Below are 22,715 nucleotides of genomic sequence, written 5' to 3'. Positions count from 1 at the left end.
CAGGCCAAGATTTACAAAGGTGTTTTCCACCCGACTTCCAAAGATCTCACAGGGTGTTTTGGTGCTTCAGTCAGAGTCAGGAGCCTACACAGACATGTAATCTTGGCTGTTAGCAGCTAATCTCCTCTAGGTACACCTGAAACTCCACCAGATAGGTACAAAAAGCCTTTTGAAATCTGGCATCTGCTTTTGAATGTTTCATCAGCATATAGATTCTGTTTCAATTAAATTAAGATATAATTTTAGAATAATTCCACTGATTCCCATCAAGGTATTGCAGATTCCAACAACACAGACAGCAGGAACTGTTGCATGGGCATACTAATTTTTTGTTTCTTTTACATTTTGTTACGTATTCACAGCACTTCACTGTACCTGCCTCACCCTGATGCTACACACTGTTCCTCACTGAGAAACAGCCTGTCCTTGCTAAGGCTTGGAGCAGACCACCAGCAGCAGAGAAATGAAGCTCAACTAGAGATAATTAACCCATGGACAGCTCAATCCCTAGGCTGTTTCTGGCAATATATGGCACTGGTGGGATAAAAAAATCTCCATGAACCTTCAGGCATGAGAGAAAGGAAGCAACAAAAAATTACAGTGGCAGCCACTTTGTGTATGACACCTGCTCGTGTCCTCAGCCACCACAAGCACGTGCAATGTGCAAGGAGCTGCTCTTGATGTCAGTTTGCTGCCAGGAAAGGTCTGGTTACAAGAATGTGGTAAATAGAGCAGCTGTTCAAGAACAGCAAAAATCAGGACTGGCCCCTGCCCTGGGGGGACTTGTCAGACCACCGAGGATGGGCTGCAGCTCAGCTTGCAACCTGACACTGGGAAAAAGCTTCAGGGGAGCTGATTCATGTGGATTTGACCACGGGGTGGTAAAGCATGGAACTGACCCCAGTGCAGGGAGGAACAAAGCCTGCTGAGGAAAAGAAAAAAGCCAGCCTAAAGCTATAGTGCTGGTTTCAGGGAGGGTCTGCAATGCTGACATATTCAGATATGGTGACATATCTGAATTTAAATCCCAGATCTGTGCAACTCCCTACAAAGGTGGAAGAAACTCTGGGCTAGAGATGGAGGTAAGGAAAGAGAAAGTGGAACATGGAGAGCAGTCCAATATGTCCTTCACCTCCTTTCCCTTGGGGCTGGGATGAAAATAACTATGGTTTGATTCAGTAAATCAATGGGACTATTTAACATATTACTTCCAACAAGTCATTCCCTGAATTCACAGACGCAAGTGACTCATCACTGCTCAGCCTTCTGAAACCCAGACCTGGAGCCCAAGAGCACCACTGGTGACAGTGGCACGGTTACACATAAAATCAATTATTGAAGCAGGTGACAGCTCTGCTTCAGGTAAACAAATACACACTGCAGGGTGAGAGCCTGGGACTGGAAGGGAATTCAGCTGCTTATTTCTGGCTCGGACAACAGGGCAAGAAACTGCCAGCAACAAACAACAGTGACCATGGATGGGCGGACGGATGCATGGATCTCTCTGCTCACCAGCCTTCCTGGGCCTTACCACACACCAGGTGCCCCAGGTAATACAGGACCTTCCACAATCAGTATCCAGACTGGTGAGCAAGAGACTGGAAAAACACACGTTTCCCTCCCCTCTGTCAATCAGGAACAAGCTGGGCCACATCAAATACCGATGATCAGCCTTTCAGAATAAACACTTTGTGATGATGGATAGCCCAGTGATGCTGTGGGGTGTGTCAGGGGTAGGGATCCAAAACTCCTTCAATTGGCTTGGATACTAGCAGGTTTGCACACATTATCCTATGAAGCAGCAAGATTCTCACTTCCCTTAGGAGAATCACACTCTCAGAATGGAGGGACCAAGAGGATCGCTTTTACTGTGCTCATCAGTGGCAAATGGGTTTAGTCAAAAATCTGTTTGCTACTAATTGCATTCATAAACTCCTGAACTTCACTTATGACTTCCTGGAAATCAGGAATTTTGCATCAAAGAGCAATGTCTTTGATCCTTATTTCCTCAGTCCTGTAGAAAAACCTGCCTGCTCTATTCCTGCCGGAACTGAAGTGCTGCGGGAGGGACGGGGGAGAGATCTTCCATGTGACAGCTCAGATGTACAGCTGCACTCCACACACCAGGAATTCAAGCACCAGAAAAGCTTCATCCAAGATGTTGCTGCCAGCCTTTTTGTGCAGAGCATCTTCAGTCCATACCTGGTGCTGGAGCACGTCTGTGCTTGCTCCCAAAACTGCAGCTTACTTGGCCCCCAGCCCACAGCAGAGCACTGACTGTATCAGATGCAGCAGTTGCATCTTTTTATTCTTATTTAACTGCCTCGGAGAAGGTAAAAACCATACAGAGGAGATGTAAACAAAGCTTCTAAGTAAGCCAAATTGCTCTTTTTCCCTCCTGTTTGCATCAGAACATGGGGAATTCTCTCACCTGGTAGAGCCAGAGTTGATTTCTGGGTTGGTTTTTTGCCACACTTGATTCTATATTCGTTTATGGAGTTTTCTATCTCTTGCAGCTTTTTTACAGCATCAGCATACTCTTGCTTTCTTTTCTTCTTCACGTTTTTGCAGAGGTCTGGCTCGCTGGCAAGTTTCTTTGCAGCTTCCACCAACTTTTGGTGTATGATAAAATTGCTCTCCAAGTCCTGCAAAGTAGGATCCTGCAAATTCATGAGATGAGTTATTTACTTGTACTCCAGAGAGAAATTACCAGCGAAGGTTATTAAAGAAAAGATCTATTTTTGTGGTAATGAAGTGAACTCTTGAGCACAAAATACAGAAATACCGAAGTTCATACACAAGACAATCTCAGCATATGAAAGTCTTAGATCTTATTTCTGACTAGGGTACGATTACGAGATCTCTTGGGCAAGGTCCAAAGGTCTCAAGCCCAGGTGACATAACACAGGCTCTTAAATTCAGGTTTAGGCTGCTAAACCTCCTGCTATGAATCCAACCCTGAAAACATCTGTTCAAAATCTCTCTCTACTTTAGAGAAAATAAAAATGGAAATTGGTATCACCATACCTACGTAAGAGGGAGTTTCAGGCTTTAATTAATTGTTTGTAAACTACTTTGAGAAGCTCAGATGAAAGGCACTGCAGAAGTGCTAGCAACACATTATTAAATCTGGTCAGCAGGATTTTGGTTTAACAGCATTTAAGCAGTTCACATAAAATCACTTTGCTGCAGACATGGAGCACACCAGCCCTGTGAGGCAGGGCAGAGAGTTTCTGGTGAAAGACAGATGCCAAGTGCCCAACACCTACTTACTTGGATGATACAGCTTGTTAACAAATCTCAGAAGGAATGAGGGGGAATGGAGTGTGTCCAGAAACTGCAAACATCTGAATTACCATATCATCGAGTCAGTCTCTGCCAGCAAAGTTCATTTTAGCTTCTTGAGCAATGCAGGAGGTTTTACTCAGGAGGAACCTTCATTAAGCCACAGGTAAAACTCCTCCTCCTGTCACACAACTATGCTCACGGACAGATGATTTTGCAAGGGGGACAGTGCACACCCCTGCCACGTTCTGGGTTCGAACACCATCCCAACACTACACATGTCAATGTTCCAGAAAAGCTCAGAGCCGTGAGCTGCCAAATGGCATTATGCACCTGATCTTTTCTAATTAGCAGCAAAATATTCATTAAAATTCATGCAGCCATGGCCAAACCAGGGGTTCAGGTCGGGTGAACTTAAGGCCTTTAGAAACAGCCAATTTCCTGGCCAGTTCAAAGCGTGGCTGAAAGAAGGGCAGAATGCATCTGGCTTTCCCACTCCATGCAAGGAACTGTCCCAGCTGCCTCCTCTTAAAACACCCAAGGAAGAGCTGGATTATTTGCAAGTGCCTTTGGCTACCGGTCTGGCTCCCAGCAAACCAGCTGCCATGCTCACCTCCTCACTGGGGAGCAGGTTGTCATCCAGCTTGAACGCCGTGCCCACGCGCCTTCTCACCTGGGGAGGCTCCTCTCCAGCACCCAGGGGATACTCCTTGGGCATCTTGCCTGTCAGCTCCTGGGGAACAGAGAGGGCTCCACATAAGGCTCAGTGGGAGAAAAGGGCTCCCACCTGCCTGACCCCAGCGTAAGGTGCAGTTCTCACCGCCTCTCGCAGGCAGATCTTCTTTAGCTCCTCAACTTTCTGAAGCAGTTTTTCCTGAAGGAGTTTCTCTTTCTTCTTTAGTTCCATAATTTTCTCCTTCTTTTGTTCTTCACTGACCTCTGAATCCTGAGAGCCTGGAAAACATGCTTTGTATCAGAGGATTTCCACGTAAAGGCCATTTTTATTACCTGCTAGCCTCATTTCCCTTTTAACAAACACAAGCCCCATTATACCTGGCTACGTCACATTTACGTGCAGTATTACCTGATGAGATCAAACTGCCATTGCTGGCCATAATAAGCTGGTTCTTGGCCTCCAAAGTCACCAGCTTTGACACTTTTGGTGTTCCCATCTCTGTCAGATCCATGGCGATATCATCCAAACTTCTGGCTGAAGGAATTTTTGCCTGAAGGAGTTAAAAAAAAAATCCAGCCTCCTTGAGTTACCTCTAATTAACTTCAGAACACATCACAGAAGATGACATTTCACACCTCATCTCCCACAGAATTAAGGGCTAAAGCAACAGCATCACACAGGTGCTTGCGGTGTGCACAGGCTGTTTGGCATTCCTCTCCCCCAAAACCTGAACCATCTCCCAGCTCAAAATCTCTGCAGTTTTCAAAACAAACACAGGAAGGAGACAAAAGAAAAGGCAGATTGGACATCCAGACATGGGAATTCCCTCTTCCGTGATTACACTTCCATAGCCTTTAACTGCAGGCAGGCTAAAATGGATCGAATAACAATACTGCCACTAATAGACTGCTCAAAAAACTGACAAAAACAATTTGTAGTTTTTCTCTGGAGACTAGTTCATCCGTGGAAAAACACACGCTGAAGAATATACAGGAAAGGTGTTGAAACCCATGCTCGCAGTAAAATGCCTTATAACTTACTACTTATAAATGCCTCATAACTTACTTTGCTTTGCTTTCTGTCCAAGTAAAACTGGTGCTGACTGATTGCCATCACCCAGATGGACTTGATCAGGGAAGTGTTTGCATACCAGGTCTGCACCACCAGCCCGCTCTGACTAAAGGTCCTTCTTGATACTGAAATTCTGAGGAGGTTAAAAGAAACACAATTTCAAGACAAGTCTTTGAGGTTTGAAGTCCACAGTGCCTCTCTCTTAACCAGGCGAGGCTCAGCCTTAATTTTAGGGATGAGAAAACTCAGATTTCCTTCTCCCCATCACCCAGTGCTGCTGCAAATCTGGCCATGACAAACAGTCCTCCCTCTGCTACAAGAACTCCCTGAATGGACACCCAGGGAATCTGAGAGGACACCCAGGGATGTGAAAGCCCCGGTCTGCCCTGCCAAACGCTGATCAGGATCAGTCCCAAAGCCCCGAGTAAACTCATGCTTAACTCTGAGGCACCTCCCACCCCATTCACTAACACGTGATGATGAGTTCCCACTGGGTAAAGATTAACCTCATTGACAGAACTGCCTCCTCCAGCCTCACCTGCGGGGATCGTGTACTTCCACAGCAAATTTCTTCTCACGGAAGTAGAGATTTTCCAGCTGTTTCCATTGAAATAGCTAGGAGAATTGGGAAAGAGAAGCAGAACATGGTCACTGAACAATCACCAGTCCTCTTTCCCCAAGGTGGTATAATTTCAGCAAATTACAATTCCTGTGTATCCTCAGCTATGGCATGGACTGAGCAATAACTACATTCATAACGTCAATTAAAAGAAGCACATAAATATAGAATGCCCCCTCAGTAATTTCACACTCTTACAAACAATGTACTGCAAATTGAGGATTTTGCCAATGACAACATCTGCTTCCATCAATAGCACATTTAATTTCACTGCTACAAGTTCCCAGAGATCTTGGCAGGGCAGTTAAAGTAATTTTCTCTCTGATTAAACACAAAAATCTCTTTACAAAGTAATTGTATAGACAACTATGGTCTACTTCCCTGAGTCAGAACATCCCCAGGGAATGGCAGCAGCTTGGAAAAAGCAAGTCTTGTGAAGACACTGTCTGAGACATCCAGCGTGACATTTTGGAGCAGGGGTACAGCATGTACAGAACAACAGCAGCTACAGGAGGAAGCCACCCCCAGCACATACTCCTGCTAGAAACCCACATATTTCCTGCAAAGTGCCAGCTGGGAGAAGAGATCAAAGTCAGTCAGGGCTTGGCAGCTGCACCCATGGGATCAGAATTTCATACGAATTCGTTCTCCTTTAGCAGCAGCATCAGCCACCCCCTGGGGATGAGCCATCGGGGGCTGCATCCTCCCAGCCCAGCCCAGGCTGCTCCCCGGCCCCTCAGCCCAGGTTTCAGCAGCACCACCTCCTGCCCCCTCTCTAGCAGTGCCAGGGTGCCTGGATGCACATGGGGACCCACAGGGTGTCCCCAGGGATGTCCCCTGACCATGATGGGGTGCACAGGTGCAGCAGCACACTGGAGTTTACATCAGCTGCTTTCCAGACCTGCAGCCCACACGCAGGTGCTGGAGGTACCTCAATCCAGCTGGGCAGGCAGGGACAGGGTTCAGTGAGAGACCAGCCTCCGACACCAGGGATCCAGCTGAGGCACCCAGACCATCACAGCAACTCCCTCCTTTCCCCACTGGAGTTTTTCCAAAGCCTCCACGGGTGCAGCCACCACACCAGAAACTCCCAGGACACACAACATTCCCACTGGCCTCTGCCAAAACCTGACTTGCCGTGCTCCCTCCCACTACAGAAGGACTTCAGGTTTTGTAAAAATGACGTATTACACTGTGCTGCATCTGAAACATTTATAACACAATGAAACATAACCCAACACATTTGTTTTTCAGGGAAAAAGTGGCTCTTTAAGCAGCCTTTCCCTCTGTTTAATTAAAACTTTCCTTTCTAGGACTACAACTACCAGAACCTGCTGTAGAAAAAGTGAAGGCAACTGGAAATGTAATTTACTTAAATTAATAAACTATTTTCTAGACGATTGTGGAAGTTTCACTCTGCTGCTTAAATAAGTTTATATTTGTCTTACAGCCCTCCTGCCCAGTCACACCGCCGCCAGAAGCGCCTCTTTACAACTCTGCACTGAGCTTTGAAAATACATAATCTTAAAAAAAGCAAAAGGAAACAGCCCAAGCGGTCTGTCAGGACATTGAGAAATAGCGCCCGTGGGTGCTCCAGCAGGGATCCCAGCCCCGGCTGCCTCCCCGCGTCCCGCACTCACCTGGCCGCAGCCCCGCTGCCGATCGCGGCTCCCCGGCCCCGCCGGGCCGTGTCAGGGGTGACATGGGCAGGGCCGAGCCGAGGCGGCCGTGCCGTCCCTCCGTCCCTCCGTCCCGCTGCTCTGCCTTGGCAGCTTCACCTCCCACTGCTGACACACGCCTGACATCACCACCCACCCGCTCCGCTGCGACGCCTCCCACACCCCTTTCTTTCCCCAGATAAAGGCAAAGCCCAACGGCGGAGGGAACGAGGAGGATTCTGCGGAGGGGCTTCACCCCTTGGAGCACCTTGGCCTGTGGGGGCCAAGGCGGGGGCAGTGGCGTGGGGGTTGCTCGGGGTCCCCGCGGTGCCGTGTCCCGGCCCCGCCAGCCTTGACTCACACCCAGGGGCAACAGGTTCGACCAGAAGCATCATCCCGGCGTTCCCGGCCGGCCGCCCGCTCCCACGCTCGTAAAAACCATGGGCGGGCTTCAAACACGACCTCTGGAAAAAAAACTGCCTTGCTGCCTCTTATCGCGGCGGGTGATGACTCCCCGTCCCCTTTATCACTTCCTTCGGGTCTTTCCCCTCCGGACGCGCTCGACATTCCTGAGGACTGCGGGAGAAGGGGACACCTGCCCGAAGGTGGTGAGGGTCGCGTTTGGCAGGAGGACAAAAGGCAGCAGCCCCAGCGCCTGGAGCAGCCTCCTGCCCAGGCAGAGGGACACAGGGGTCTGGGCGGACCCTTCCGTCAGCCTGTGCAAATCCGACACCAGGATCACTTGCAGTACCGAGAAAGGGAAGAAAAGCCTTTGCATTTTTAAGAAAACCTGCATGGAGTTGCCTCAGGATGTGGGTAGAGCCTTGCCGCATTTCCTCCCCACCCTGTGAGATCCATCCCCAGCCCAAAAGGAGCTGACAGGCGCCCCAAGCATTCGCAGCTGGGTACATTCACCACAAAGACATCTCTGCCTCCTTGACCAAAGTCTGGGATAACTCCAGCTCCCCCCTCTGCTGCTCCGCAGCAGGAGAGATGGGAATTGGTGTTGTACGAAAGACACATCTTTGCTCTTGTGGACTGAAAAGTGCCCTGTCCTCAAACTATCTCACTTAAGAACAATATAAGCTCCTTAGCAATCACCTCACCTGACCAACCCTCCTAACTCAGGTCCTTGTAAAAAAGGTTGATGATTAAATGAACAGCTTTAGAGTAAGTTGAGAGCTAATAATATTTATACAGATGCACATAGAAATAATCCTGAATGAAAATATTACAAGTTTCTGCCTAACACGCTTGGATTCATAAAAACAAAGAGGGAAAAAAATGGACTCCATACAAACAAGGACAAAAAAAAGCAATAAAGTGATAACTTTCTTTAACCGAAATTTTTCTAACTCTTGGTCAAAAGGCAGCACTCAGGAAACCGTCACTGCACTAGAGATCTCCTGCTCCCTTCAAATACTCCCTACCCTGTACAGACATGTTCCTAAATAATTCCTAACTTCAATCTTACCTAAACTACATGTATATTTAAAGACAAAAGAGTGGCAAAACAAAACCCAAAACAAACTGGAACTGGTTTTTGAGGGCTGGAAGAACAATTAGGAATAATTAAAATGTTTTTGTGGAAGTTTTGCAATGTATGTTCCTTTTAACCAGATGATTAAGTCCACCTGAGCTAATTAATGTTTTCTTAATAGCCTTCCCATCCATCTAGGTTGTCAGATCCTTAAATGCTCCTGAAAACTCCTACTGAGCATCCCAGGGGCTGCCTGTCTGACTCTTGGGGAAGAATTTGGCCTGGTCAAGGTTTCTTTTCCGGGATTTTTTGTAGAAGGCAGAGGTGCAGCTCTGGCCACATCTCATTACCCAGGCACCTCTGTGCACCAGCCAGACTCCTACCACCCAGCTGCTGCTTTTCCAGCCCACGAGTTTAGGCTTCCTGCATTTCTACTGTGATTCAGTTCCAGATACCAAGGAACACTGAAGGAAAAGGAATCTCCCTCCTTCTCACACAAAAAGAACTGTAATAGTCTAAGAGACATGGGATGCCCAAATGTTGAAACACCTTAAAAGAAGCAGCTGGTTTTTTACCTGGCTGATCTTGCATCCAGTTTTGAATAAAATGCAAGTTTGTCCGGGCCTGATAGCAGGAGCAAACTGGCTCAGAAAAACGGCCCCATCAGGATCGCAGGCAGGAGCTGGCAGAGCCCCTGCCCTGAGACATGCAGGAGAGCTGCTCAGGGGCTGATGGCTCAATATTCCTGTGAGCCTGATGGATTTTGTTTAAAAAAATAGTATTTTAGTATTTTTTTTCAAGGTTTTTTTTTGCAAGGAGGTGAAAATGTGGAGAGCAGCTGAGTGCAGGGGCTATGTGGCCACACGCTGCTGCACCAGCCCCAGGCACAGCACGTGTCATAATTGTACCTGGGATGTTTCCAAGGTTAGTGGCAAATTCTGACCGAGAGCTAAATTACCCAAATCTCTGACTTTCCACCCAAGGAGTCTTTGGTTAAGGTCAGCATGGAAGTGCAAGCCATGCCCCAGTGCAGGAGCCTTTCCCTCGGGAAGCACTTCCAAAGTACCTCGTGGTACGTGCGGTGCCTGCAAGGAGGCTCAGCAACCAGCACCTTGGGAGCTGGCTGGGAACGGCAATCTAAAGACAAATCTGGCAATTCAGAGCAAGGAAACATAAAAGATTTCTGCCCACAGGAATGCACCCCACCCAAAGAGGGAAATTACCACCCTGGCAGCAGCGCTGGGAGTAGGGCTGTGTTTCAGCCCCTCCACTGCACTCGGCTGTCTGGCATCCTGCCTTCAGCTGGAATCCCTGTGTGTTACACTGCTGCGCCTGCCCATGGAGAGAGGCATTTGAGGAGATGGCAGGAGAGCCAAACTGCCCCACCTGCAGCAACTTCTGAGGGAAGGAGGCAGACAGCTCCCACCTCTGCCAGCATAATTTGGCAGAGCTCACCCGCAGGCATCCTTCATCCCTTAAATATTAAGTCAGTCCTCTAAAAATCTCTTCGATCACATTTTTTTCTAATACTTCATGATCCTTTTTTTGCCTGATCCTCACTAGCACTGGCACCACAAGACCGAGGGATGTCTCAACATGCAACTGCCCCAAAACGTTTGTGTTTTGTGGCACGTGACGTTCAAGCAACTTTTTGCACATCTGGAAAGAACTGAATTTCAGAGCAGTCTCGTAAAAGCCCTGTGCTTATTTTAAGTAATTACATGAGCTTAGTATCTTCTATCTAAATCAATGGCTTGGTGAGAAATAAACACCATAAAAGAAATCTCTGCCTAATTAGAGCTGCCTGCTGAGAAGGCTGTTCCAACGCTGCTGTGTTCTGAGCTATTCAGCAAAGCAGGACAGCACATTTACATGAAGTAAATGTTCTGCAAGGGAAAACTTTCAGCATCAACTCTTAGCATATGTCGAATTAAGAAAGAAATATCATAATACCTCCTCCTCACAGATCAGGAGCAATGCATCCCAACAAAGAGAAAGTCAAGCAAAAGAGTAAGGAGGCTTGCAAGGATGAACAAAGAGCTCCTGGACAAACTCAAACACACACAAAAAACGCCCTACAGAGGGTGGGAGAAATACAGAGAAATTGTCTGAGCAGCAAGGGGTCTGGTTTGGAAAGCTAAAGCCCTGGGAGAATTAAATCCAGCCAGGGATATTTTGAGGGTGGGCAGGCCCTGACACAGGTTGCCCAGAGAAGCTGTGGCTGCCCCTGGATCCCTGAAAGTGCCCAAGGCCAGGCTGGACGGGGCTTGGAGCAACCTGGGATAGTGGAAGGTGTCCCTGCCCATGGCAGGGGGGTTGAAACGAGATGATCTTTCAGGTTCCTTCCAGCCCACACCATCCTATGACAAACATGACCCATTTCAAAATGAGTATATGCTAACAAAAACACTTCTGAGAACACAATGCAGTCAGGATGTCAAGCAGTAGAACCGATATTCTTGGACATTTGAAACAATACCATAGCAAGATTAGTTCTTCTCTTCAGATAATGTAGTTAATTTATCATGAGGGAGTCACCCACATAAACACAGTAAGTGGGAGAACAAGTCAAAGAGCCTTCTCCAGCCCTCAGAGGATCCCCACATACTGGCTGAACACAGAATAAACTCAACTCGTGCCCTAATACACCCTCCATTAACAAGACAGACAGACATTGTTTATCTCACCAGTGAGAAGAATGGGGTAGAGATAAAGGGAGATCTATTCTGGCTTGAAATGACAAACAAAGTCCTGGGACGTGTTTTATATTTTTCCTAATTGATTCAGAGGATACCAGGGACAGGATCTTGGCATGCCACCCTACAGCAAGCAGGAGGCACTTCTCCAAGCAGGAGGTGTCCCTCAGTATTAACTGCAGCTGAAAGAGAATATGTTTACAAAGCAGCAGGACTGCAGAGCTAATCCCAGGTCTGAGCTCAAATCTGAGCAAGGTTTGCCAAACTCAGTCCGTTTTAATGCCCTGTGAGACTTCAGGATGATAATCAAGTGAGCTCAGTGTAACCTCCAGCCAGTGTGGAGCCACTGTTTTTATCTACAAAGACAATTTTCATAAATGACACACAAAATAATTCTCCCTTTTCAGTCTGTTACGGAGCTGGGGCACAGTGCTTCCCTCAGTGCCTCAGCTGGCAGTCCTGGGTGAGGGGTAACACTTGGGCTTTGCTAGAAACTGCTCCCAAAGCAACACAAGCTCCCAGGAGTGACTTGGAGCAACAAAACTCCCAAAACCATCTCAGGTCAACCAGCAAAATATTAATAGCTGGAGCCAAACCTCCCCAGCCAGCTCTACACAGACAGACAGCCAGGGCAGGTTCTCCTGGTCCAGCCCCACGTCACACACCGGCCTCTCCGACATCGCACGCTCCCCTCACGGATGGTGATGATGGAGCACTGGCAGGGCTGGGCGATAGGGATCTGGAGATTGCTTCATCCAGGACTCTCCTGCAAGTTGCTTCCTGTGAGGAGCTCTCAGCCTTGGACTTCGTGCAAGTGTTGATCCAATAACAAAATCTTGGGATAACCTCTGCGCTCCAAGGCTTGTATTTAGGTATCTTTGCCTGAAGACCTACTTGGATAAAGCCAAAAGATTTCACTTTTTGAGGGGGGTGGTTATATTTCTTTGGATTTAATGGACCCTCCATTGATGGGTGCAGCTAATATATGTTTTATTTCTATTATTAATAGTAAAATTTTATTCTAAATATGGACTTATCTCTTGCCAAATGCCTATGATTCTACAGTGAAACAAACACATGTGACAGCAGTCATAAACACTGCAGAAAAGACATGGGGAATAGAATAAATCCCCCTGGTGTGAATTCACTGGGGCACAGGCACCAATTCCTGTTAAAAGCCTCCCATCCAAAATGCTGCAGCTTTCCCACCACAACAAGTATCAGAGAGGTTTGCACACCCAGAGATCACTCATAGCTTTAAAATTCGGGAAGGCCAACTTGGTCTTCATTAGACTTGAACTCAACCTTTCCCTTCTATTATTCTCTATTTATTAATCAGCTGCATGTATATTTAAACATCACCAACTGGAGAAGTGGAGCATAATGAGGATGCTCTTTCCCAGATGGCTAAGGATAAACACAACAGCAGTTTTGATCCACAGCATAAACAGCTGGATGACACCAGCACATGGCAGTTGTGAGTTTGGTTCCATTCCCAAAAACCAAAGCAAGAAAATTCTGCTAAATCCAGCAAAAGTAGCACCTTTGACAGGAATTGTTTACATGCCTATTCCCCTCCTGCCTGCTGCTCCAGAGAGACTCTTGGGAGATTCAGGCAAGCTGCATATACTCTTCTCTCTCTGAAATAAATTATGATACATTCATAAATATGAAAATACGACAATACTGATTAAAAGGAACTTCTGCCTGCTGCATCACAGGCAGCATGGCTGTAGGTACACTGAAATAAGCAGCAGCATTTTAATTCCAAACCCATGTCAGATACGGGTGCCCCTCTAGATCTGATGTCTGCTTGTCCCCCCAAAAGTGATCTGATTCCAATCACTTATCCAAAGTGCACTTTGTATTGCAAACCCTGAAATATTTTTCATATAAAGAAACTGTCTGCATACTTAGCCACATATTACAGGCAGCCATGGCTCAGGACAAGCTGTGGCTTGGATAATTTTTGTCCCTTTGCACTGACACCAGACAAATCCTTAAGGGTATTACAGCCATATCCATCCCCACAGTTTCAATGAGCTTACTGGAATTACACCTTCCACCCGCATTTAGGCTCCTCTCTCTCACCTTCCCTTTTAATCTCTATCCTCTGTTATATAATTATAATTTCACTAAAGCCAACAACTATTCTCATTTCCATTGTAACACTTCCACTGCAGAGATGACCTCTGGTTTTTATTTTATTTTTCTTAATCCTGCTGCATTCAAAGCCAACGCCTCATAACTAACTGTAGCAGGGTGTGACTTGGTATCTGGGCCCTGCTGACCTTAAAAAATGTTCTTAATCTGCCTGGTTGATGTTGTAAACTGAAATCCCACAAGCATAAAAAATGCTTGGCAAAGCAATGCATCCAGCCAGGCAGGCTCCATCTTCTTGGAGAGCGTTGCTGGTCACAGCTGGACATCTTGGCTGCAGAATGATCCTTTCCTGGCTGGAAAATCTTATAGATGTTGCCTTAAATCAGGGAAGTGCTCAAGGGCAAGAGGACCTCCTCGATGCTCTCCTTTGACATTCAATGGCTTCATCAAGCTGACTTGATTTCCAAAGAGTTCCTCTGTGTTGCTTTTAGTGCAGGCATGGGAAGAGACATCTGGGATGAAACTCTGTGTTTTACTAAACCAAGCAGAGGAAGGACACGAGAGCTCACCCTTGGACACACAGGTATATAAATACACCAAAAAAAACCAAGTCATAGCCTGCTCTGGAAAAAGAGAAGATCAAGCTGGAAGCTTGAAGGGGGATTACACTTTAACAAGGAAGTTTTGTTAAGCTGTGCTTTTTGGCACCAATACACTAAACAATATCATTTTGCAAATGTAAAATTCCGGGCGGGGAGCACAACTTCATGTGAACTCCTGCCCAGATCGTTCCTGGGGAAAGAAGAACAGCAAACTCCCAGGTCTCCATCCCCTCATGGCTTAGATGTGAAGACATGACCAGGAACAACGACAGCCCTGGCCCAGCAGCATGGCTCCAGCACAAGGAGCACCAGCTCTCCCACCAGCCATGGGGGTTAAAGAACCCTTCAAAGACTTTCAGGGCTCAGTCCTGTCACAAGGACACACATGTGGCTATAGGATGGGGGGAGCTCCCACCAGCCCATGTGTTGGGTGCCTGGTGGGTTTCCAAGACTGCTGTCTGGGCTCTCTGCTGGGGGCTCCAAGGGAGCCAGCAGAGCAAGGCAGGACCCTCTGCCCTGTTCAAACAGCACAGGAGGGTGTGGGCAGAGTTCACTTTGCAGCAGACACACTGGGAAGCAGTGGGTTGGAGAAGGAGAAGAACAATCTCCAGTACTTGGCATTTATTCTCAATTCCCCCTTAGAATTCATGGAAACACAGACTTACAGAGTTGCCTCTACAAGCCTGCAATTTCACGCAGTTCCCCTCGTATTCCGCCTCTATCAGTGGAGCCTTTTGCACGTCACACAGAAAAAACCAAACTACAAAAGTGAAGTAAAAACACTGCCCAAGTACAAGGCCTTGCCAAAGCACAACTGCTTCATATTTCTGTAGTTATCCCTGGGTACTGAAAAATTCCCATCCTGAGACCACCAAACTCAAGACATGTGAGCCAAAGCTCCCAAAGGGCGTTTCCACTATCTAGGAGAGGGAGAGATTTACTCCCTCAGTGCCAGCAGAGATCTCCTTCTGCCTCCAGCCCTTGGTCTTCTGCCCGCCAGTCTAATAAGCAACAGCTTAAAAGAGTACATTCTGACATAAAACACCATACCATGTTTCCCCCACAAAAAAATCAGATGCAAAAAAACTTACTTTTCGGGGCTTAACTTTGTCTTGTAAGTCGTACTGGCCAATTCCTTTGTAACTTATTCCAAGCCACCACGGGATTCCTTGTTTATCCTGAAAAATGGACGTCTACGTCAACCAAGAGCTACTTAAGAATTAGGCAATTCCAAGAGTACAGCCCTTTTCACTCTGTGACAAGTACAAGTAGGTACAGAACAAAGATTTTCTGGCAAACAAATTGAGGTGAAGTGGATTGCTGGGGTGAACGTGGAAACTTTCTCCCTCTGCCTTCTGAGGCAGAGGCACAAAACCAGGTGGTGGCTGTGCAACGTGGACAGAAAAATGACAGTGCTGCTGAAACAACAGAGTGTCACTGGCTGGAGGAGTGGCTGTGGAGGGGAAGGATAGGGGACAGAAAAAAACTGTGGCCAATGACTGCATCCACGAAATTCAGGCATGGACAGCCACAGGAGGAAAGAATAGCGTAAGACATCAGCTTCTCAGGTACCACAGTCATGGCCGTGACTCAAAAGTAAGGAGACATCATCTCTGCTGAGCTCTTCGGCACAAAACACTTTGGCCCCGGCTCTGCTCTACAAATGGGAATAAATGGTGTATTTCCATCACTCTCCAAAAGTATTTCTCAGCATTTGCCCACTCCAAGCACGCACCACTAATCACTTGCCACTTAGGAGGAGTCTTTTCCACATTTTATTTTTCTAATCTTGATTAATGTCTCTGGGGAAACTGTTAACTGCTTCGGGTCTACAAGTGATATCCAGTTTAATTAAGATGATAGGAATTTAGCTCCTGATAGGATTACGTAAGGTTTTACACAGATTCCTTTCTGCTCTCTGGAAACAATTCTTAAAGTATATTGAATGGGGAAAAATCACAGAGCTTGAAAAATGTGGGGTTTCATACTGATAGAAGGGCACTGAATCATCCAACTGCTCCTTTAGGAATGCAATCCCACATAATAAGCTCAGCAATCACATTATCTATAGGCAGTTACTGACCTTTACTCCATAGTAATGAACTCCGTATGTTGGCAAAGCTTCTACCACTTTCATGTACCTGCAGACAGATTTATAGCATATCAGATGATTTTCTCTGGAGGGAATAATATCTATTAACATATTTTTTTCACACATACATCCAGGACACGTCATTTATCATTTGTATATTTTGAAGGCCTTAATAATTGAAGGCCCATGTTTTCAGAAAAAAATTTAGCATCTTGGCTTGGGGAAAGATGGGGTATTTTGGCCCAGCTAAAGCAAAAGGAAAATCTCTCATACAACAGAACATTCAATCTCTTATCAGAGGATCACAGAACTGAAAGCAAAAATTCTGAACTGAACATGTGAGTCTTCTGGGAAATGTTGGCAGTAAAGACCTGCCTATAATTATTCCATTATGAAGCTCTGGTTACAAAGGATAGGCTCCAAATAAATCTGTTTATGCCGTTGTACAACTGTTTCATGAGGCAATTCAGAAAACCACTGAACAGACCATTTTTCCCTTGTTCCTACTGAAAAAAGACCACGGATTATTGAGACAGATTTACAGGCACTGAGGTACGTGAGAAAAACTACAAGGAGCCTGCACCGTGCAGCCATGGCCATCATCTCAAACATCTCATAACACATCCTACTGCATTTGCTAGTAGGAAAAACAGTAAATATTAATGGTAAAAGAAAAATACAATTCCACAGGCTCAGTGTGCAACTTGGAAGACCTTGCTATTTTGAAAGCCAAATTCTAAACATTTCAGAATTTCTTACAGAACTTAGGATAATACTAGCCCTTAAGAGTTTGGAGTGAAAATTAATTGATGGCAAGCAAGGTATGGAGAAGAGTCTTCCAATAAAGTAAGATCCAAACAATTTCTTTTGTGTTTGAGGTACCCAAATGACTACGCAAATGACAAACTGCAAGCCTGTGAAATGTGAAACTTCAAATAATTCCCCTTCGCGACATAACTCAATAAAAAGAGAATCTGACAGATACAAACAACATCGTTTGCAGGCAATAATGACCCAAACAGCCTGCCTTGCCACTTCTCAACAAAAAAAGAACAGGAGAAAAGTAAAAACATCATCTTCACAAATTAACAAGTGTCATACTCACTGAACAATGGCTTGTCCTCTGGTCAGACCTTTAATTTGTGTATAATGCTCAATTACTCTGTCCTCACTGCAAACCAAGCACAAAACCCAATTTAGAGGCTCAGTGACTTTGTTCATGTCTTGACGGCATCTGTCGAAGCTCAGCCACCTGCTCAGCATGCAGAGCAGGGTCCCTCTGCATGTTTCTTGCTCTAGTTTACATTCTGGTTCTTGCTGATTTCTTTCCCACCCTTCATTAAGCAGTGTGGAGCTGCCTGGCTGGTCCCCACCATCGCATCCTGCCTTCCAGACTAATTAACGAATCATTTCGGATCAGCCTGTTCTGCTGCAGATGCTGCTGCAGAATAATGGTGCTAATTGTATAAATTCATCTTAACATTCTAAAGGACCCAAACTTCAAAGGCTGGTTAATGCTCCATATCTAAGACAGAAAAAGTTTAACCAGAGCTGTTTTCATTCCAGTGGATTTCTCCCCCTGACATTTCATAGGTGAAAAAAACATTTGTCAGCAATGACCTTTTTGCATTTTTTCTGTTACATATTTCAACATTTTCGTTTGGAGGAATGTGAAATAAAATATGCATTTATGTGTCAGACACTTGAAAGCAAAGAAAAACCCAGCAGAATTCATTCTGAGACAAACAAATAATAAGCAAGCATGGTATACTTGAAAATCCATCACGTACACATCAAGCCTAAAAAACCAAAACAAATGAGGGAGTTGAATTTGCACAAAGGGTATCAATTCCAAGGAAACAATATCACTGATTCATCCTAAATGCTGTGCTCCTTTACATCAAATTCAAGCCCCAGAATTGGAACTGCCTTTCTCTTTCCAGCTTTTCTAGATTATTTTCTTCCCCTGTCCTGTTGAGAGGAGCTGGGTGGGCAGCTGGCAGCCAGCAAAGGTCACCCAACCACAAAGGCTCCACTGTGTGACAGATGAAGACCGAGGTGCTCTCTGCAAACCCAGGCTTGGCTGGAGTTCAGATTTCAGCTCCTTCTATCGCAGGGTCCCCACATATTCTGATCCAGCAGTTTCTGACATAGCAATTGAATTTGAGCAAACTTTCAAGGAGGAATTTGCATCAGATCTTGCATAATTTATAACCTTCTAAAAACTGGAAATGCTTGAACATAAGCAATTAACTCCATGTCCTGGGCTGAAAACTTTCAGAAGAGTTTGCAAACTGCTTAAAAGTGATCTTGTTGTTATGATTCATAGCAATGATTTACATTTTAAATTAAACAGCTCACCAGTAAGCAAGTGATGGATGCTCCTGCAGTGTCTTGGTAGGAAAGACGGGCAGCGTCTTCAGGTCTTTTCTAGTGTTCTCATCGCTGAAAAACCAAAAATGGCCCAGAGTCAGTGCTAGTGAATCAGAGATGGACTCATCAGTTTGGGCAGAAGGAAGGGATGTATTTGCTACTCAAGAACGTGGCGTGTTGCCCCATGTCAGGCTGTCATAGCAACGTAACTCTAGAGGCCCTCTCACATGACAGTGATGGATATGGTGTCATGCAGGCTCATTATGCACACACGTGATGCTCAGGCCACCACTGTATCAATATTTATCTTGCACACCCTCACTCTTATTTGCTGAGTGCAGAATGAGCCCTGAAACAGCTGCAGAAGGAAAGCCTCTGCTCAAAAGCAAGGCTTGTAGTGCTAAGTTTTGCTCTGTCTTTCCCTAAAGCCCTTCCTCTAGACAATACATTTCATGAAGCAGCGTGGTATTTGTCAAGTCTCAGAGTTTAACGATGATCTGATTCAAAACAAAGAGTTTCAGTTCATATGCTTTAAAATATTTTCAGTGAAAATAGTTGTCCTGTACTGCCCATTGCCGAGAAAGTTCAAGTATTCTGGACTCTAGGCTCAGCCTGGAATGAAACGCAGCGGGGTTGAAGTATGTGAATGCAATTTGTCACGACAAAAACCCAGCAGAATATTTAAAAACCTATTTACAGGCATCAGTAAAATGGTTCATGTTTTCTCCTCACACAGTCCATTAATTAATCAGCTGAAACCTGCACGCCCCATTTCGGCAGGATTTCTGCGTGCCTTTGCAGCAGCGCCAGCAAGCACCAACATGACTTTTCTATGCAAAGAATGCATCAGTCACGTCCATCAGCATCTGCCTCAATTTTGTCCAGGCTTTCCTTGAAGGTATTTTTCTGCTCTCAACTTCTGTTTTCATCAGACTGAACTATTAGAGTTTTCATCAGAGCTATGCCCACCCCCCCTTCTTCCGTCAAATTCCACACCCTGCGCATCCCTAGAGTAGATCCGTGGGCACTGTGGATGGAGCTCTGCACTCGAGGACACAGCAACCCCCCCTCCCACGATCCCATCTCCCAGTTGCCACATGGAAAGCCAGGAGATGAAAGGTTTTTTTGTTCCTCGGGAGCACGGGCTAATCGCCCTGCAAGGCCCTTCCCCAGCCCTGACAATGAGCCTCAGCCCAGAGTGAGGGGGACCACCTCTGGGGACGAGCAAACAGTTCAATCAACAGCCTATTTATTCTTCAATGTCTTTGATGAAGCTGCCAAGAAGGGGTCAATTAACGCCGAGGAGCGCTGGTTGCTGCACTCTTCTGCCAGGAATATCCATTTTTCTTTGCAAGCTGGCCAGCACCCAAGGGCCACAAACAGGGACAGCTGGGTAGAAAATCAGGATCTCTCCTTCCACCGCTCAATTACAGCCAACGCTCACCAAAGTTGAGTTTTATTCACCCTGTTACAAGCCCATTTTGATGGGATCAAAAGGCTGCAGGACATCTCAGCTTGCAGACAGAAGGTAGATAACCAGGGGTTTGTAGGGCCACATGGAAATGCAGACAGAGCATGCTCTCCCAAGGCCTCAGAAACCAGAGCAAAGAACAAAAAAACCACCCCAAAACTAAAAAAACAAGCCCTGAGCAACCGGGCCTGAACTCCCTCTTGGAGCTGGAGGTTTGGCCAGATGACCTCCTAAGGTCCTGTCCAACTTCAATCATAGACTCACAGGGTAACTGATTATTAAAACACGAATTTCCTCCCATTTTTAAACCTGACTCATCACTGCAATGGCTGCTCTAGCAGGCAGAGTTGGCAGGGAAATACGGTGAAGTAGGAGAGGTTTTGGAAGGAAGTAATAGCAAAGTAGCTCATTTTTACCAAACAAAAGGCCTGTTTCTGTAACTGCAGAATCTGGGCCCCCGCAGTATTCATAATCAGAGGTTTAATGGGTGGTCATTAAAGCCCTATTTAGAAACCTGGTTGTAAGGGCTGAGGCAATAAGGAGCCTGATGCTGGGAGGCCAGGCCTGAGCTCTGGCAGAGGCAGCCGGGCACAGGGGACAGCTGACACCTCAGCTGTCACCACTACACATGGATGGAGAGGTCTCAAATGGTTCTTCACCAATCATTATGGGTCCAGGAGCCTCCCCATCGCCAAGAGTCTGCAGAAATGCCACAAATCCTGGCAGCTGCATCTCCCATGCTCTGAAATGCCACCTCTTGCAACACTCGTGGCCTCCAACAGCTCTACTCGCCTTCCTGTTTGGTTTTTGGGCCCCTCGCCTCTCCAGATCTATCTGAGTGGCAACTTTATCCTCATCAATGCCAAAACAAGGGTGCTAGTTAAGCTTGAGTGATGAGTAGCAGCTGATCAATATGAAAATGTCTACCGCTGAATTTAAATTTTGAGGGCTAGCCAGCAAACCTGCCCCAGAGCAGGGCCTGTGGGCTCTGAGCTGGGACACAGGGCTGTCACCACAAAGGGCTGTCACCACATCTGTGCCATGACAGGGGACACGTCCCTGCAGCACTGACCCAGAACCACAGCCCTGCTGCAGACTGTCAGCAGGCAGAGGCCATGGAGCTGTGACAACTTACAGCAGAGCTGGGCCTTCTCTCTTCTTCTGCCAACCTACAAACCCATCCAATTTCTTGCAATAGCAGAGAATACACTGATTTTATGAGGTAAGATTGGCCCCTGGGACTTGTCTTCCTGAAGGGACCCAACCTCGCACCCTGAGGTTCAGACACACCATCCCATCCACATGCACTGGGAGAAGTCCATCAAAATGGACTTATAAAGCCTGAAACTCTCTGAGAAACAACATGAGGATTTTTTTCCCCCTGCATAATTGTAAGATGGAGCATGAAACAATCCTAGAAAAATGTAAAAGACCTGGGAAAAACAGGGCACAGCTCCTTGCACGCTGGATGCCTTCAGACAGTGCAGGCTGGCATGCAGCAGCCTGGATCTGCTGACTGCACGCCCCAGGATTAGCATTTGGGATGATTCACGGCTTCAGGGATAATAAAAGCCTCAAACGGTCCTCCCCCTCCTTCCACAGAGTCCATTATCACTTCATCTGCAGCAACCAAGTCTCCCCTTGACCTTCAGGATCACTTTCCCAAGCCCTCTGAGAGCCAGCCGTTCCCCAGAGGTGACAACTCCAGATAGCAGGAGCTGCGGCTTGAATTATGACCTGTTCCTGTTTGGTTTCACAACGATCACCAGCCGATACAGCAATCCCAGGGCAGACAGCCCCGGCTCCAGATCTCCCACCATCCACACTATCTGCCAGCCAAACACCCAGTGCTCTATCTGGCATGTCCATGGTGGGTTCCCACCAGGAGGAGGACGTGGCTGTTGGGACAGGGAGGCCCAACTTGCATTTAATCTGACCTCTGCTACAGAGGGGGTTTCTGGACTGGTGGTTTTTGGCATAATTTCAATACATAAACTTAAACCACCCAGAGTCAATGGGGCCGAACAGTTTTTGGCAAAAGGTTTGTTTATTCCCCAGGAGGAGAATATAGGAAACTCTCATCTCAAGTATTTTTCCACTATGGAGAAGAATTAAACAAAAGCAGCAAGACAGACCCTTTCCTTCCTATTCCACCCTCTAAACAGGAGTTTTCTCTCTGGCAGATACAAAGAAGAAGTTGAATCAATCTGGACAATGCAAATGGAAATAATGAAAATCTGCATCAGAGCCTACTCATGCTGAACCTCATCTTGCACTCCTGGTACTGCCCATAATTAATTCTCTGTCCCAGCATGATCAAACGTTGGGCAAGATGCTGTCCCCAGCACACCCTGCTCGTCAGTGCCAGGTCTATGGAGAGGGAAGGCAGTTTGCCTCTAAAATAACCAATAAAAATACTTAATCATGTACCAGACTATCGATATGACTACCCACTTGAAACTATCTCCAGCAGCAAAACAGGACCAATCTCATGAGCGTCCTACAATCTGCTGATGTTACAGTGAAATTTTAGGCATCTTGCTAAAACCCCCACCAGAAATCCATGAAGGAACCAAGCCAGACTATCGT

At 46.4% G+C, this 22,715-nt stretch overlaps 1 protein-coding gene across 4 annotated transcripts in view; it reads right to left on the bottom strand.

The window, feature by feature from the left end:
- FRMD4B (FERM domain containing 4B) overlaps positions 1–22,715 on the bottom strand; it is a 125,231-nt gene that overhangs the window by 8,446 nt on the left and 94,070 nt on the right. For all 4 annotated transcript variants that reach the window (XM_042014259.1, XM_042014245.1, XM_042014252.1 and 1 more), the window contains exons 8-17: positions 18,644–18,727; positions 17,388–17,453; positions 16,274–16,331; positions 15,282–15,368; positions 5,571–5,647; positions 5,027–5,165; positions 4,370–4,511; positions 4,106–4,239; positions 3,899–4,018; positions 2,432–2,660 (exon numbers count right to left, since the gene is read on the bottom strand). In XM_042014259.1, coding sequence (XP_041870193.1) covers positions 2,432–2,660; positions 3,899–4,018; positions 4,106–4,239; positions 4,370–4,511; positions 5,027–5,165; positions 5,571–5,647; positions 15,282–15,368; positions 16,274–16,331; positions 17,388–17,453; positions 18,644–18,727 — 1,136 coding nt within the window. The remainder of the gene's footprint in view (positions 1–2,431; positions 2,661–3,898; positions 4,019–4,105; positions 4,240–4,369; positions 4,512–5,026; positions 5,166–5,570; positions 5,648–15,281; positions 15,369–16,273; positions 16,332–17,387; positions 17,454–18,643; positions 18,728–22,715) is intronic.

Source organism: Corvus kubaryi, unplaced genomic scaffold, assembly GCF_017639235.1.
Source record: "Corvus kubaryi isolate FWS band 111438036 unplaced genomic scaffold, C.kubaryi_AGA036_p1.0 136, whole genome shotgun sequence".
Classification (NCBI taxonomy): Eukaryota; Metazoa; Chordata; class Aves; order Passeriformes; family Corvidae; genus Corvus; species Corvus kubaryi.
This window is presented reverse-complemented; position numbering and strand designations above follow the sequence as displayed.